Source organism: Lichenostomus cassidix, chromosome 4 (assembly GCF_008360975.1).
Source record: "Lichenostomus cassidix isolate B80296 chromosome 4, HeHo_3.0, whole genome shotgun sequence".
Lineage (NCBI taxonomy): Eukaryota > Metazoa > Chordata > Aves > Passeriformes > Meliphagidae > Lichenostomus > Lichenostomus cassidix.
Window position 1 is genome coordinate 62,274,478 of NC_139484.1, and position 16,778 is coordinate 62,291,255.

At 41.6% G+C, this 16,778-nt stretch overlaps 1 protein-coding gene across 5 annotated transcripts in view; it reads left to right on the top strand.

Annotated features, from left to right (window-relative positions):
- The window catches only part of ST3GAL5 (ST3 beta-galactoside alpha-2,3-sialyltransferase 5), a 45,533-nt gene that overhangs the window by 20,775 nt on the left and 7,980 nt on the right, over positions 1-16,778 (top strand). The window contains exons 1-3 of one of the 5 annotated variants that reach the window (XM_085059557.1): positions 2,702-2,890; positions 13,100-13,211; positions 14,950-15,058. In XM_085059557.1, the coding sequence (XP_084915683.1) occupies positions 2,812-2,890; positions 13,100-13,211; positions 14,950-15,058 (300 nt within the window). In that variant the 5' untranslated portion in view covers positions 2,702-2,811. Of the gene's footprint in view, positions 1-2,701; positions 2,891-13,099; positions 13,222-14,949; positions 15,065-16,778 lie in introns of those variants that run through there. The other 4 variants (XM_085059556.1, XM_085059560.1, XM_085059559.1 and 1 more) reach the window with 4 other exon arrangements.

The following is a 16,778-nucleotide window of genomic DNA, read 5'->3' on the forward strand; positions in this document are numbered from 1 at the left end:
GCCCCTCTGATGATGAGGTAGCTTTATGTGAGAAGTTAGAGATAGTAGTTAGTACCTGAACCACTTAGTCTCCGAGTGGCTTGAAAACTCTTGGTTGAACACCATCTGGTCTCAGCAGTTGGCTGCTGCTCACTTGTTAATGTGTTCCTTCATCTTTCATACTTGCACTTTAATCCAAGACATGTTTTCCTAATTACTCCCCTTAAAGAAGCTTCCCATTATTGGAGTTTACCCATTCTCATCCATCCCATTCACAAAAATAAATTTAGCTTTTCTTTTACAGCTGTATCTTCTCCAGATGTTTCTTCTGTATATGAAACAATCTATTTGCCTTACAGAGTTGTCAAACTCCAGCAGGCTCCCTGATTTTTTCAAGGAAAGACTTGCTACTATTTTTTATAAGTTTTGCAAGCTGACCCTGCAACCTTCTTCTGGATCCTCACAATTTTGTATTTAACCCATGAGAGGTTACAGTCCTTTCTTTTAATGAAAGATGTGCCTTGTTTTATATTGCTCCTCTGTTTTCGAAAAAGAAAAAGCAGAGATCTACCGATTTTCTTTGTCTTGATGCTACAAGGGTGTTGAAACCAAGGATGCCACAGTAACTGCTACAGCATGGGTCTTTGTCAATGATACTATGACACTCTTTAGGACCAGGGATTGCTTTTCCTTTTTTGGCTTCCCAATGAGCAGTCACAGTTGCTAAAACATTAGATACAGCCCTACCCCTTCCTGTGACATTTATCCAACTCAATTTGAGTTATTAAAGTCACTTATGATTGTGTTTTCTGCCTCTCAGACTCTGATCTCCCCCCTTGTCAGTTAGACTGGTGATGCATTCCTAGTATTGCATTTTTCTGGGACTTCAATCCACTGAGACCCTATCTTATTTATTGACAGAAATAACTGCTAATTGGAGGATCCTCTAAGCTTTCTTTAAAATACAGCATCACTCATCCACTGTTATGCCTCATCTTGCCTCTGTATTTTACATCTCAAAAATACGATACTTATCAAAATTCATTGTCCACTTTTCCTATTAGCTTTCAAAATGTTAAAAAAATGCATCTTTGCTGCAGCTGCTCTTCTTCAAGGCTTCTTGCAAAGTCTGGTTGTCTCCTGGCCAAACTCCAATGTGACAGGCCTTGTGACACCCTTGTGCATGCCTGGCTGTACAGTTAGGGTCTTTATTTATGGAAAGTCTAAACTGAAGAACATTTGCTTGTAATTAAGGAGGAGGACTGGCAATAAGAGCTAACCCTAAACAAATCTTCTGTCCTCAGTTGTGCCGAGAGCTAAGACAATGAAGGAGGGAATGTTTTGCTTCTGATTTGTATATGTTTTCTTTTGAATCAAACCAAAAGTGATCAAGGATCTGCCCTGAGTACAACTCAAACAATCAAACAGCCAACAGAACACAGAAGCAAAATCTAATCCACTGTAGAAAACAAGAGATGTAGTTTAACAAGAACTGTGAAGAAACAACCAATATAAGGATAAAAAATACATCTGTGTTTATATTGTACAAAATTTGAAAGCATCTAAACCATCCTGCTTCAGGACGTGAGCTCATCCATCCCTTACAGTAAGGGAACATTTACACACTGGCCAGAGAACGGCGGTTGTTTTGAGATCTCCTTGGGCAGCAGCTCTTCTGACAGGAAAGAGATGTGGACCTCTATCATACCACTCCTATTGAGAATGGCACCTCACAGACAGTTTTATCCCACCTTCTTTCAGGGCAAACTTTCCCCCTGTCTCTCCTGGCATGTCCCTTGCAGTGCATTATGCTCTGTAATACCAGCGCTAATAATTAGCAGCTGCTCACTGATTGTTTTGCATATCATCTAGGTTAGGGTACAATTTGTAGACACCATAGCAATAAGCCAGCTATAAAATAAATAAATAAATAAAATTTCCTAGCATCCCATAGACCATAATGATTTAAACCATTTTCCTGCTTCATCAGCTTTCCCTCATCCTCTGCCCAGGCTTCCTCGCTCTGTTCTGTGGTTTTCCAGCTCTGTATTTGGTGATGCAACTTGTGACCTCTGAGGCCATGGTCAGATGGGTTTACAAGGTCGTTTCCCCTCCCTTGCAAGTCAAGCAACCACTGACACAACTGTATAACTAAAAAAGACTTTTTTTTTTTTTTTTTTTACTCTTTCTTTGGCGAGTCTGGTCAGAAAAATGATAGTTCCCTAGAACAGCTGCAGAGAGGCCTGAAAGCCCTCATGCTCCAAAGCTCCTGGGAGCATAAGGCGCAATAAAAGCAGCTAGAATGCGGTGATTTTGGGGAACGATTTCGTTTTTCCACAGGGCACGCGTGAAGGCACCGGCAGCGAGATGGGGCGGTGGGGATGAGGAGAGGGCAGCGATGAGGGGGCGGCGGAGATGAGAAGGCGGCGGAGATGAGGAGGGGACAGCGGTCGCGGATCCCTTGGCTGGGGATGTATGTGGAAAACCCCAAGCCCACGATTTACTGAGAAAAAGAAAACATGAGGAAAGCGCTTATTCGCGGTCCCGCACCGCACAGCGGCCGCGGAGCGAGGCGGGGGCTGCGGCCCTTGAGCGTCCCCTCAGCGCGGGCGGCGCCCCCGCCCCGCGCGCCGCCGCGCTCGGCCCCCATTGGCTGCGCGCCGCCACGTGCCGCCCCCGCCCCCGCCCGCGCGCCGGCTCCGCTACCTGCGGCGGGGCCGAGCCAGCCGCGCCTCACAGCCGGAGCGCCCGGGGCTGCCGCACCGCGCCGCTGTGTCCGACCGCACCGCGACACCGCGGGCACGGCAGCGCGGGCAGCGCCGGGCGAGGCCGATGCGGCGGCGCGGGGCCTGCGGGCTCGGGCTGGAGCAGTCTGCAGGATGTGCCCCGCCGCCAGCGCCAGAGCTTCCAGGTCTCTCCCTCTCTCCCTTCCAGGCGGGGAGCACTGGGGATGGGGAGGTGGGGGCTGCGAGCTCTGGAGCACATGGGCGGGGGAAGTCCTTGGGCTGGAGGGAGACGATGGAGCTGCGGCTGTATTGAGCTGTTCCCCTGGAATAAAATTTATAGGCTTCTGCTTCTCTGCGGGCTGCGATAGGCGTTTGGTGTGGGATTCTGTCTTTTCATGCTTGGGGTGATGTGAATGCAAACCAGACACGGCTTCTGCTGTTGCTGCCAAAACCTTTCTGTTTCCTTCAGCGTTACTCGCTGAAAAGATTTTCCTTTCCTTTTCTTTATGCTGAGCTTTGTTTTGTATCTGTTTTTCTAATTCAGTAGGCAAGATCAAAATATAAGGCTGCTGGAGTGTCTATATTTATTTTGCAGCTCTCTTTAGTTGGGGAAATGATTAGGAAATGTTCTTAAAATTGCTGGATGTAAACAGCTCTCCGGTGGAAAATGACTGGCTTTGTCACATTCTAGGGAAAAGGGTAGATAAAGATGTATATTCATTATTTTTCTAAAGAAAATCCTTGAGATAAGTGCTCTTTTACGCTTCTAAAGTGGATACATGTTTTTAAGCTGCAGCTTACAAAGGGACTGTGGAGATTCATTTTAGAGGGGATGTTTTCCATGCAGACTGTTACTCCATCTGTTATGCTGCAGTGAGGTTACTGTCTCCCTTTAGGATCATGCAGCAGGAAACCTTGAGCTATCACCCAAGCCCTCTGCTCACCAAACTCAGGGCATTTCTACTAAGAGGTCAAAATGCAGCTGGATAATTAGTGTCTGAAAGCGTTTTGGTGCATTGTCTGCTTCTGTGGGATTGATGAGAAATGAGCTCATCTCTCCTCTGGTTTCCTGCAACTCCTTGGGTTTAGCATCCTTCCTTCCGTAGAGTTCCATTAAATTGGCAAAATGATTGACAGGCAATTAGGGGCAGGATGTAGGAAGACCAAGTGTGGTAGCAGAAACTTCCTTTTATTGAGGAGAATGGGCTAAAAATGTTCAATTTTGTTTGCTTTGTGTACATCAGAAGTGAAATGTGCCAAGACTACTGCAGAGTTGGATTATTTGAAGGGCAGGTTGTTTATTTAAGTAAGAGATGCTGGAAGACTTTGGTAGTTCTTGAGTTATGATAAAGGTTGAATAACTGAAAAAGACCCAGACAATGCTTCAAACTTGTCATGGTGTAATTTTCAAATTATGAGTGAGTCTGAATGAAAGTTGCTCCAATAGAACAGGTTAAAGCATCTCCAGCAGGCATATCCAGTGCTTCAAAACCACACAACTGTAATTGGACAGAGGACTTTGGGGTCATAAAGGAGTCTTCCCTGTCACAAGCAGCTCTCACTGATAATGTCATTCATAAATTATTAAGGACTTCCTTAAAACTTGTGTAGTCTGTTATTTTCCACTACTCCTATGGGAAGGCTATTCCTTTGCTGCTCAGGAATCTTTTGCCTGCTGTCCCTCTTTGTTTATGTCCACTTTTTCCTGTGTGCTAATATTGTGCTTTTGTTTGAATTGTTTGGGTTTGGCTTTGGTGTTTACATGTTCAGTGTATCTTAGATACATGTTCAGTGTATCTAAGAACAAATTCTCAAGCTCTTGTTTTGCAAAGCTGGACAAGCCAAGCTCTCTGTTCTCCTTGGGAGAAGCTCTTCCTTCACCCATCTCATCACCACTCTCTGTGACCTGTTAGGTCCTGAAGTATTAGATTCAGAACTTAAGCATTAAAAGTGTTTCCAGCAATGTTTTTTGCTGTATTGCCATTTCATTTTTAGCCTTTTCTTTATGGGAGGCTTTTGGCATCTTGTCTCTTGTTTCTGTAGGCTCAAGTGTGATTTTGCCATGATGTCTTGGAGTGTTAGATGACAGTGTGGTAAAAATGCTGCTGTACTATTAACATTGTTCCATAATTACCAGTTGTTCGGTGCTATTCTGCTGCATAATTCAGATGTAATATGAAACATCTTGGCTGTGTAAGTCTGCTGTTTCCTTAGCCCAGTAAAGATTAATGCTGTGCCCTGCCTTTTAAGACCATTTCTTTTAGGGAAGATTTTTTCTTCAAACTTCCCACACAAGAGGAAAGACCTAATTTATTTTGGCTTCCTTGCAGGGACTTGGAAATATCTTTCACTTGTGCTGGATGAGCTTGTCCAGCTGGTGATGGGTGATGTGCTGGTGCACTGTGCTTTCTTCCTTCCCGGCTGGTGTGGCTTTTCCTCCAAGTGCTGAGTGGATCCTCAAGTGTGGATCTGTGGGCCTGGCGAGGAGGATTTCCCCAGAAAAGAACCCTTTTCCTCAGTATGAGACAAACCCAGTCATTTTCCACCAGGGAGCTGTTTGCATCCAGTAATTTTAAGAACATTTCCTAATCATGAGAAAGGGGAAATGTGCAGAGGGGGAGTTTTGAGTAGCAGCTGCCTGCTGTTACACTGCAGCTCATTCGCTGTGTTTGGGGGCTTCAGCAGATGCTCAGGAGTGGTTGACATCAGATTCTGAACATCCAGAGCAGGCAAGCCACTGTTTCTTACACAAGTAGCGTGGAAGGGAAAACTGGGATTTGCTCCAAATGAAAAAGGGATGAGGGTGGCTAAAAAGCTTTGCTTGTAAGAAATAAACATAACTTTTTAATACCACGCTCTTCACAACAGCAATACTTTGACTTGCCCATTTCTTCCTGCTTGGCTGGGACACTGACTTTCTGTGGCTCATTTGGGAATCAGAAAAATTCCAAATTCAGATACTGCTTTTGTCTGTTGTAGTGCATCAGCAGCCCAGTTAAGTGTTGAAGCACTATCTTGTTGATGTTTCTTGTGTTTACGTTTTATGTTTTTTTTACTGTTACTCACTTGACAGCACTTGAAAGAAGTTTCACAGAAAAGCCTGGAAAGTTTGACTGGGGAAGAGTGTCCCCTGTTTTGAACATTAAACTGTCATTTAGAACCTCAGCAAGAGTTCTTTCCCTCTAAACATTATTTTAGCAGGCATTATTAATGTCCAAAAAGCTTCCTGTGAATGCTGCTGAAAGGAAGTGATGGTGTTAAACTCTATCTCTACTTAAGCTGATAATTGGACTGTATTTGACCCGGAATCTTCTCTTTTTTTTTTATTTTATGTTCTATCTGGATGACCCAAGGTTAAGAGCAAGTTGTAGCCTAATTATGTGTATCCTTCCTAAAGGGAAAGTGCTCAAGTAGACACAATTATGTAAGGTTTTTAATGATTTCATGACTTGGTGGTTGATGTTGCAAAGAGATTGTGGGAGTGACCCATTAAACAATTAGAAGGAAACACAAGTAGAGTGTCACAAAGCAAGGAAAGAAAAATGATGATGCCTCTAGGGCACTTTTGTTGCTTGGTGGTATTCTTGGCTCCAGGCAAAATAATTTTCACCTGTCATCCTGTTGTGTCTGAGAGTTTCTGTCAACTGCTCTGGAACGCTCATTTGCTCCTTGTTTCACTTTTTACCAGTTGTGTCCACACAAATAGGGTTCAGTAATAAGTTCTCACTTTCTGAGGAGATAGATTTTGACCAAAGGAACTGCAGATTGTACACACAGCATTGTTTTTAATTTTTATTGAAACTAAAAGCCTTTCCAGCCAAAGTTCATTTTGTAAGATGCATTATGCGCTAATGTAATCAACATCCTGTTGTAGGTGCTTATAACCATATCACAGGCTAATTTTTTTTTCTGAAGAATACATCACAAATGTATTCTTCAATTAACCAAAACAACTGACTCTTCATTAGAGCAGGTGTAACATGCTTTTTTCATTCAATAGTAATAGGCACTAAGCAGATAATATTCAAAGAAAGTTTGTCAAGTATATAAATATGTTAAAGTGCCAACTTTACCCTGGGATTTATATAGTAATAGATGAAATAATTGACAGCAGTCTCTAATTTTTAAATGTAGCTTCTTGTTTTTCCTCTGGTGAGAAGATGTGAGTCCTTAATCTGCAACAGCTCCCTGGATGCTGTCTCATTATGTCTTGTGATAGGAAGTGGTTGGATGGTGGTTAGGAGGTTATTTGAAGATAAAAATTGCTACAAATTATAACACAAGAGTCTTGTGCTTTAGCATGTTCTGATAAGTCTCACTCAGATCATTAATATCACTGGAATTTTTCCTCATGCTTGTGGTTTTAAAGGATTTTCATCGTACCGTTGAACAAAAATCCTTTAAGAAGGTATTTCAATGTTCATTGCATCATAGAAGGAGATTTTCCAATCAGAAAGTGTTCCTTTGGGATAACTTGTCTGTTGTTCTTCTTTCCCCATTTTTCCTGAGTATTTCATCAATATGGGCAAATGGGGCCATCCAGATAAAAGACTTTTTACTTCCCTTGTATAGATTTTAAATCCAGTTTCAACATCTGGGCAGGTTGTTAGCTTTCCTGATCTGTTATACCTGTGTTTAAAATTCAGCTTAAAAATTTGGATTCACTTCTGCAGAAGTCCTTGGAAAGGTTAACCTCATGAAGTTTATCAGGGTTCTGCACCTGTGGTGGGGCAATACCAAGCACAAGTCCAGGCTGAGCGGGGAATGGATTGAGGTTAGCCCTGAAGAGGATTTGGAGGAGCTGGTGAATGAGGGCTGGACATGACCTGGTCTTTTGACAAGGACACAGAGTGACTGGACAAGTGGGAATGGGTTCAAACTGACAGAGGGCAGGCTTAGATTGGATCTTAAGAAGAAATTCTTCCCTGTGAGGGTGATGAGGCACTGGCACAAGTTGCCCAGAGAACCTGTGGCTGCCCAATCCCTGGAAGTTCTCAAGGCCAAGTTGGACAGGGCTTGGAGCAACCTGGTTGAGTGGAAAGTGTCCCTTCCCAAGGCAGGGGGTTGGAACTGGATGATCCTGTGATTCTATGAAAGTGAGGCTGTCCTTCACTGCCCTGCACTGTCTGGAGTGCCTCTTGCTGGAGGATGTTCATATATTTTCCAGATTGATTGTTTTTTAATAACAAATTCTTCATGTCACAAGAGAATGTGTTTCCAAATTGGTTTTGGCAGCAGTTTGAGTGTGCAACACTTGTAACTGTAGAGTCCTTTGTGTATGATTGGGTGTACAACTAACTCTCCTTAGCTTCAGCATTTTTATTCTTTGCATTACCATTTTCACCCCCAGTTGTTATTGGGATGAGGCTTCATCTACCTTTGGTTTAAAAAATGTCTTATGTAAACAGAGAAGGTTATTTGCACAATTTATTTTTTATGGTTTATTGCTTCCAATGAAGAGATGATGACTCACTTTTGAAAGCATGGGAAGGATCTGAAGGTATCATGCTTTGATAGGAGACTTGGGAGGAAAAGTCCCCAAGCAGGGACACACCCTGTGGGACTTGTGGGTCTCCTATGACACAAGCTGGTAAACTGGTAAATTTCACCAAACTATTTTCATGCTTTGCCATAAATTAATAACGTTCTCTTAAAATATTGTATCAGTTTTGAAAGCCTTAATGAAAACTTATATCTTGTATATTTGGTCAATAATGACAATAGATTGAAATGTGTAATCTTTTCATGGGCCCAGCTCTTGCAATTGGTCACAGACATTAGTGTTGTAGTTGTCACTTAGCTTTTTGTCATCTGTTTTCTTCAAATGTGTCCAAAACCAATGTAGTCCATTTCTTAAGTTTTCTTAATTATTCGCTTCTAACTTCTTGCATAAAGTTTTGCAGTATGTCCGTGGGGATTATTTTTTTCTGATTTAAAAGCCACAGAACAGGAAATTCATGCAGAATTCATTAGTGAATAATGTCCACATCTCAATAAAAGGGTGACTTGCTCAAGTTTCTTGTCTGGAAACATCTCTGCTTTTCAATTTTGCCTTTTTTTTTTTTTGAACAAATGTTGCTCAAAACCAAGTAGCTTTCATCTTATCCTTTACTAATTTTGGAAGTATGTTACTTAAGTAGTTTATGTGTATCTGATTTAGAGGAAGAGGCATGAATTGAGCAGGTGGGTTTTGGGTATTTTTGCATCAGTTTTAGTTTCTGTTTCAACACCTGCTGGAGCCCCACCATTTTCATTTTTAGTCATTCCTTTACAGAAGTTTGACTTTCAGGTTTCATTTGCTGTGGGCTTTACCTTGCAGGCTTCTTGATCTTGTTACATGAACTTGAAAGGCTGCATTGTGCAGCAAGACCTTGGCATTTACTGCCTCGTAAAGCTGGGTGTTTCCACTGCTGCTGGCAGTACTGAGAGAGGGGAGAGTTTAAGCAGAAGCATCACCTATGTGGGGTTGTGGTTCTGAGGGCTTGATGGGAGCGTGGTGAGGGATGTAGGTGTGTGCATCATTCTGCACTCGTGCAGGCTGCTCTGCTGCTGTCTCCGTGCCTGCTGAGAGCCCTTGGCTTTGTCTTTGGGTAAATCCAGGTGCTGTACATAACCAAATGCATTTTCCAGGGTGTGGCAGTGGTTATGTACTACTTAATACATGCTGCTTTTTAGCTTTTAGCATTCCCACGTGAAAAGGCTGAAGGCTTAAATGAATTGCTTCTGAAATACTCAGAGTGTGGAAATGTTGTCTACTTAAGAATAACAATGAGGCAAAAGTAAATCATGGTGAAAAGAATAACACCACAAAAAGCTTTGGAGTATGTTGTATTAATGGACAATTTAGCTTTAGCAGCAGCTTTGCACAGATCACTTAAGTTCAGTAGATGAAACAAATTTAAATCCCTTGAGTCTTCACTAATTACACCACAATGAGTAGCTATAGAAATGTCAGTGCAAAATGTGATTGTAGTACAGTAGTAGTACTGAGCTGTGTTTTGTACCCAAATTGAGACATTTCCATTTATGGCTCTGAAAACAACTGCATCAGGGCCCCTTTCTGAAAGACTGTAATGGTGTTTGTATGCAACATCTCTTTTGTCCTCTTGGGATCTTGACTGCTATGGTTCTCTTTGCAAACACAGAGATTTTTGGCAAAAGTGCACTCTAAGGTGCTTGTTACTGCCACCTTGCTCTTTTGAGCCCTCTTACACTATTCCAGCCTGTGGAAGGGGCTTATTGACTTGAATAAGAGTGCAGGATCCAACCCTGGGTAATTTTTAAAAAATGCTGTTCTGGATTATGACTTACGCATCGGTCTATATATATATATAGACTTATTTGAGAAAGATATCATCTGTCATGATCAAAATGTACAAAAATTAAACTGAAGTAAACTGTTGCAAAGGAAATGAAAACTTACATTATGTCAGTTACTTGTTTATGTAACAAAAAAAAGCTTTGTGCATACTAGGAGCTGGACTTGGAAAGGATGTACTGAGGTGATTAATCAAGTTCTCTGTTTCATTGTTTCTTTTTGCACATCCAGGATGAGTGAAGCAGGGAGCAACTGGAATTTGTTTTGCTCAGAGGCAGGGAAGATTTTCTGATAGCACTAGCTTACTGCACTCTTGAATTCCTGTTTAATTGTCTTCTGTCTTCATCACTCTCCACCTCTTCAGTTCCTTCCCTATCTTTCAGATCTCTTGCAGCCTGGTACCAAGTCTGACTGATTATTTTGTGCAGAATCTGTTCTGACCTAAGTTCCTATGGACTGTGATCAAGTTACCTCTTTATGTTTACCCGAGAGAGAATTATTACCTTCATTGTTCTCTAGTGAAAATAAGTGAAGCTTGTTTCCTGCTTTTTCATTTTTAAAAAAGTCCCATTTTATACTTGTGCCCAGCTGTGTTTGTGGAGATCTGTGGGACTGACAGATGTAACTGCTGCCTTGTTTTGTGCTGCAGCAGCATTCAGTGGTCACGTCCTTGCCATGAGCCATCGGTGTCAGTGAGTGACTGAGGTGGTGGTGTCAACACTCATCTCTGTGGATACCTGTCATCTCCAAGGTGTATTAGTGTGAGGGAACTGGATGAGAGCTGCTGAGTTGACTTGTCTGTGTAGTGTGGCAGGAAGGACTTGTATCATACCTGGAATAAAATATGATTGTACAAATCCTGCTGGATTGGCACTGAACATCTCAAGTAGTTCAACTTGGTGATTCATAATTGACCCCGGGATATGGTCCTTGTAACAAAATTTTTGACATCTTTACCTGTGTGGACTTGAAGGATTTGCTGCAAATATTAGCTGAGGGCAAACTGGGCTTATGAAGTGGATGACTGAGGTGGTGGTGTCAACACTCAGTTTTGCTCCCTGGTGCTGGTTTTATTCACTATACATGCAGCCAGTAAAAGATGAGACGTTGCTCTGAGAAAATGAGGAGCTTTTAAGGCTGGATAGATTCCCTGTGATCTGCTGTCTTGTCCTGTGTCTTTGTTTCCTGACAGGTTGTCGAGAGCTGGATTTGATTTCCAGCTTAACGTCTAGCAGTCTGGGGGACTGTGGGGTGTCACTTATCCCTCAGGTTTCAATTTACCCTGTTCCAAGACAGCAGTAATGGTCCTGACTTCAGTTCCTACAGTGCCTTCAGATCTGCTAAAAGGGGCTGTTACAAGTGCCTGCAAACAGGTGTGACAGCTCAGAATCTGTGCAATTAGTAAATACAGCCAGGTGGGGAATTTGAGGTTCTTAGAGATGCCACAATAACCAAGTTACTTGTGTTTGAGGTAAGTGGTGAAGTTTCCTGCTAGCAAAATCCATTAGGCTTCTTCTGCCTTGCTCTGTTTTGTGGGTTATGATCATTTGCATGTGACCCCAAAAGCATCACTTGACTGTTGTCTGCTATTCAAAGGACTTCAGATGCTGTTGTTGATCTTAATCTCTTCTTGTCTTGCTCTGTCTCTCAGTGGTTTTTGGCCTTTGACCTTCTACTGTGATTATTAAATTCGTTACTTAGAAATGTTGATTGTGCAAAGAGATTGACTTTGAGTCATCTTCTGAATTAAATATCCTTGAAATTTCAGTGGATTGGATTTGAGATCTGGAGCAAATACTTCTTCTCAGCTCCTTCATCCTGGTATTTAAGAACATCATTTTGTTCAATCAAACAGTGTTTTAAAGTAGCAATACAGGCTGGTTCAAATTGGTCGTATCACCATATACAATAAAAAGAGGTAGAAAATAGAATGAGGAATATCATCCACAGAGAAAAGCCTTCCCTTCGCCTTGCTCATTTTAAAAAGTTCTTGTGACAGATCTCTTGGCAGGAGAACAGAGAAGGTGAGCAGCTTTGGAGTGGAGAGCAGAGAGGGTCAAGTGCTGAGATCAAAGGGAAGAAGTAGGGTTGAAATGCCCCACTGTGGAGGAGCAGGCTGCACCTTTCCATGGCTGGCTGATCAAAGGGAGTGCTGCTTTGGGTGGGTAGGACAGCAAAAACCCTTGTCTATGTTCCTTCTCCCCGGGAAAACCAGCAGGCTCGTATGGGTGGCTCTTTGTGGAGATTCCATTCTCACATCTTTAGTTACTGGCAGCAGCCTGTGAAACGTTGATGTGCAGCCTGCGTTTTTCTTTCCAAAATCAGTATTGCAGTGTCGTGATAGAAATTGTGGGGAGCAGCGAGATTGCTTCATGTCAGCTAATTATCAGTGCCCCACCCATCTGTGAGGGAACACTGTGCTCTCCTGCTGGGTTCTCTGTGTTCAGAGCAGGGAGCTACTGTTGTGCTTCCCTGGTGCTGGCAGCCTCCTGTTCCTGCTGTGTGCCAGCAAGAAATTCCCTCCACGCCCTCTTTGGTGCTTGCTGTTGGATTTGCTGCCATGTTGTTGGGGCTGCTGAAGATGTCAGTGGTAGATTCAGACCCGTGTTGATGAAAAAGGTTTGCTTAGCCTTGGGAAAACTGGGGAGCTGATTTGAAATGTGGGCTTCTGTTTTGAGGATGGCTTGTACGGTTTTTACGTGCTGAGTGCATCCTTGAAACCTTGTGGGAAACATAGCACAGGAATTTGTTGATTCAGGGATCCTGAATACCCTGAGAATGTTTGACCAGATCAAACAAAAGTGTTTGATAGTAACTGATATAATTGGCAATTATTGGACTCTAGGTTTATGAAGAATGCAAAGACTACACCTGACAACATTTTTAGAATTGTGTTCTGGTGGTGCAGCTGAAGTAAGTGTTTGATCACAAGGAGATCAGGAGCAATTCAGTATTCCTGACACCCTAATTAAGAATCACAGTCTTCTCTGGGAAACAAAGTTGTCACTCTGTGCGTCCTATGAGCTTTTCTTCAATTCAGCAAAAGTTATGATAATTTTTTCTTTCTTTTTTACAGCAATGCTGAGTGACAATAACTCTGTGAAGCTGAGAAGTGATCATTCACCTCCTGTGCAATGGTGTAAGGTGGCTGCACATGAAGATGAGAAGACCAAGCTGGTTTTTAAAAGGTACTCGCAAGTAAGTGTCATTGTCACAGCTACACAGGGGACAGTGGTTCTCCACTCCAGCCTGGGCAGTTACAAAAATGGTTGCAGAAATCCAGGCATGGGATTGCTGCAGGTACTCAATGGAGGGTTAGGCACACAGCTTTCTCTGGGACACTGAAAACACTGTGGAGCCTAGGCTAACTTGTTTAGTACCTGTTTTCTCAGGCCAAAGTACTTCACGCGCAAGTATATTCAATCTTTTTTTGTATGCAGATAAGTAACAATGTTGAGACTTTTGTACAGCCTGACAAGTGAATGAATTGAAGGCCAGTGGATATTGTGTGGGCATCCCGGGGAGATGTTTCCATGTAGTTACTTTGTTATGAAGAGTGCTGGAATGCTACATCAAAAACCATGCTCCTTTGTTTATAGCTTGACATCAAATTAGAATTAATGGGTGTGTGCACATGTAGATCCAGGACCATATTTTATACCTAAAAAGTTCACTACTGTGATGCCACATGAATTTTTAGGTCTGAGAGCCTACAAACCCCAAAGATAAACTGTTATATCCACAGGTGGATATAATTTGAATGTAGCAGCCCCAGCTGAATCTGGGGACACCTGGTAAACTTCTGGAGGAAAACCAGCCTCATTTGTCAGCTGTGAATCCCCTGCTTTCTGCCTGTTGGCTGATCTCCAGGGGTTGCAGCCTAACATGCTAATGAAGCTCTTGGATCACCTATCAGTGGAAAATGTAATTTAGTTAAGTGGCATGTGACAATAGTGCTGCTTTTCCAGTGGTCACCTTGCTTGCAGCCTGTACTGCACGCTGAGTGCCAGGATTGCCTCTATTAGTTCATATAGTGCAAGCTTTAAAAAAAAAAATTGGAAATCTCTATTAACTTCATCTGGAGGAGTTTCAGGGAGCATTGGGCACTTAATAACCTGTATATTTTTTAAAGACATTTAAACAAATGTCCAGTCCTTAAGAAACAATAGGAAATGAAAATCAATAATACAGCTCAAACTACATACTTGAGCAACAACCACAACTTTAACCAAATAATAATGTAATTTTCTACAGATGGATTTAGACCTGAAATAAACCAAGTGACTGGACATCAACAGTCATATTTCTTAGGAATGAGAAATTAGTAGATCAAAAATATGAATAATCTCGTTCTTCAATTTTAAAGTTGGTTGGACTTTTTTCTTCTGCATGTTTTGGGCATGTAAGTAACTATGGCTTTTCAATATAAACCTGAGCATCTAAGTTCTGCATTCTGGCCTGACAGGGATTTTAAAGTTGTTTCAGTGGTCGCCATTGGCCCAAAAAATGCAATTTTAAGTTCCAGCCTTTTTTTTAGCTTGCATGGAAATAGGTATTCCCAGATAGAGTTGCCCTTTAAAGAAAATAAAAAGAAGTCACTCTTGGTTTCGTTATGTGAGGAGAGTTGTTTGACTCATCAGAGGTGCATTTAAAGTATATGATGCAGGCAGTTTCCTTATCCAAGCATCTATACTTGTTCATGCCTTCTTGCAGATAACTCTGAAGAGTTATGAAAGACTTGAAGTGAAGAAAGCAATAGGTTTTTTTTTTGTTTGATTCAAATGCAAGTATTCACATGAAGTTCAACTGTCTTAAATTTGCTTAAAAATATTGATTTAATAGTTGATTGAACATCGGAAAAAGTTTGGGTTGTTTTTTTTTTTTTTGTTTGTTTCTCCTACCCCTCACTGTCCTGTTTGTTTTTAGAATTCTTGCACTGTTTGTGATTGGAGGGTGCTTCCTTTATATCCTCAAATTACATTTTGGCCCTGAAGAATGTGACAGAACAAAAATGCCATATGTGGACCTCGATCGTGTAAGGGTTGGTATTTTTTGGCTTTTTTTTTCACTTGGATTAAAAAAGAAGTTATTAATTGAAATATGGGAGTTGTAGGGCTCTTCAATAAAGAACAAGCATACTGAAATTATCCTGTGAGCAAAAATATATTTTGCTTCATTTCATGCCGTAGAAATTCTGGTTTTTGTTCTTGCAGAGTGACAACAGAAGCACACAGAGAAACTGGGATTTTAGGGATAAAATTAGATAACTGTGACTTTAACTTTTGAAATGGACAATTGTGTCATTGCAGATGACACTGGTGATCAGAAGATTGATGGAAATGAACAGTAACATATTAAAACCAAAACAACCCAAACCATCATGTTAAACCAAAAGGGTTTGATTTTTTTTTTCCACCTAAGCCAGTTTCCCAGTCTGCTTTGCCTTGTAGCTGCTCAGATGTTTTTAGAATCACAGGCAAATGTCCAGGGGGGTGCAGCTATTATTTCATTTATTCATTTAAGATGACAGCTACTGTTTTGCATGTGGCTTTTAAACATGGGTAACAGACACCACTAAAACCTTTGTTACTTATCCTATTTGCACTTTATAACAGAACTTATCTAGTCCAGAGCTGTTAACATTTCTATCTTTGAATGTCTCAATGCTAAGATGCACCTTCGAGCAGAAACCCTGATTTAAGACAGTCTCATCTTGGCATTACTGCATGTGCATCCTCCCTTACCTCCCATCATCTTCAGTGCATACCTTTCTCCTTCTGAGCCTCTTTGCCTCCCCTTTTTTCTCATTTAACTTACTTATTTTTTCAGTAACATATTCTTGATTCTGAAGAACAAACACTTTAAACCAAGCAAACCTTAAGACTTCATGGGCTCTGATTGCTGCTGCCTCGTGATTAATTTGGTTTGTGTTAGATGCAGGATGAGCAAAAAGCATTGCTCTAGTCTGATTAGGTAGTAGCTAATTACAAAGTGTTTGGGGCAATTGTCAAGTGATTTGCATTAGTTTTTACTGATGGGATGTGCAAATGTCAGCCTTAAAATGAGGCTTTTTCAAAGATGCACTGACTATTGCCAACAAAGTACAGCATGAAGTTGCTCAGTCATGCTTTGCCCCGTGTGGTGTTTATGCCCAAACTTGCAGAAATCTTCATAATGGTGGCAGAGGAAGTTCTGTAGGTCAGTCTTGGTTAAAAAGAACCAAAAAAACAGCAGCAGAGCTTCCCTCCTTGTGCCCCCAGATACACATTACTGTTCCTTAACAGTAGAGGAGAACTAAATCAGCACTAGATTTGAATCTTTTGTCTCTGACCCCTGTGTTTGCTCATGGTTTTTGGGTTTTTTTTAAATTACAGTGGAGGAAAAACTAGCAGAGTTTATTGGGAAAGATATTATGCAAACATGATTTTATTTTAACTGATGAAAGTAATACCTTTGCTATTTCTCTTTTTACATCAGATACCAGCTTGCCACAACAGATTTCTAAAAATACACATTAATAGTGTTTTGTCTTTATTATGAGATGGATCAATGTGTAGTTTTGTCTGTCCATTTAATCCTTTTATGCAATATGGAACTGTAGTCTCTTATTTCGGTGACTAGTCTTGGAGAGAAGTGGAGAGGAATTCCTCCACAGGTTTTCACCTTGCACTGGTTAGTATCTGCATCTGAGGAAATGCTTTAAAATGTATTGTGCTTCCACACTGAAGCTTTCTTTATAACCCCTGTGTTTGCTG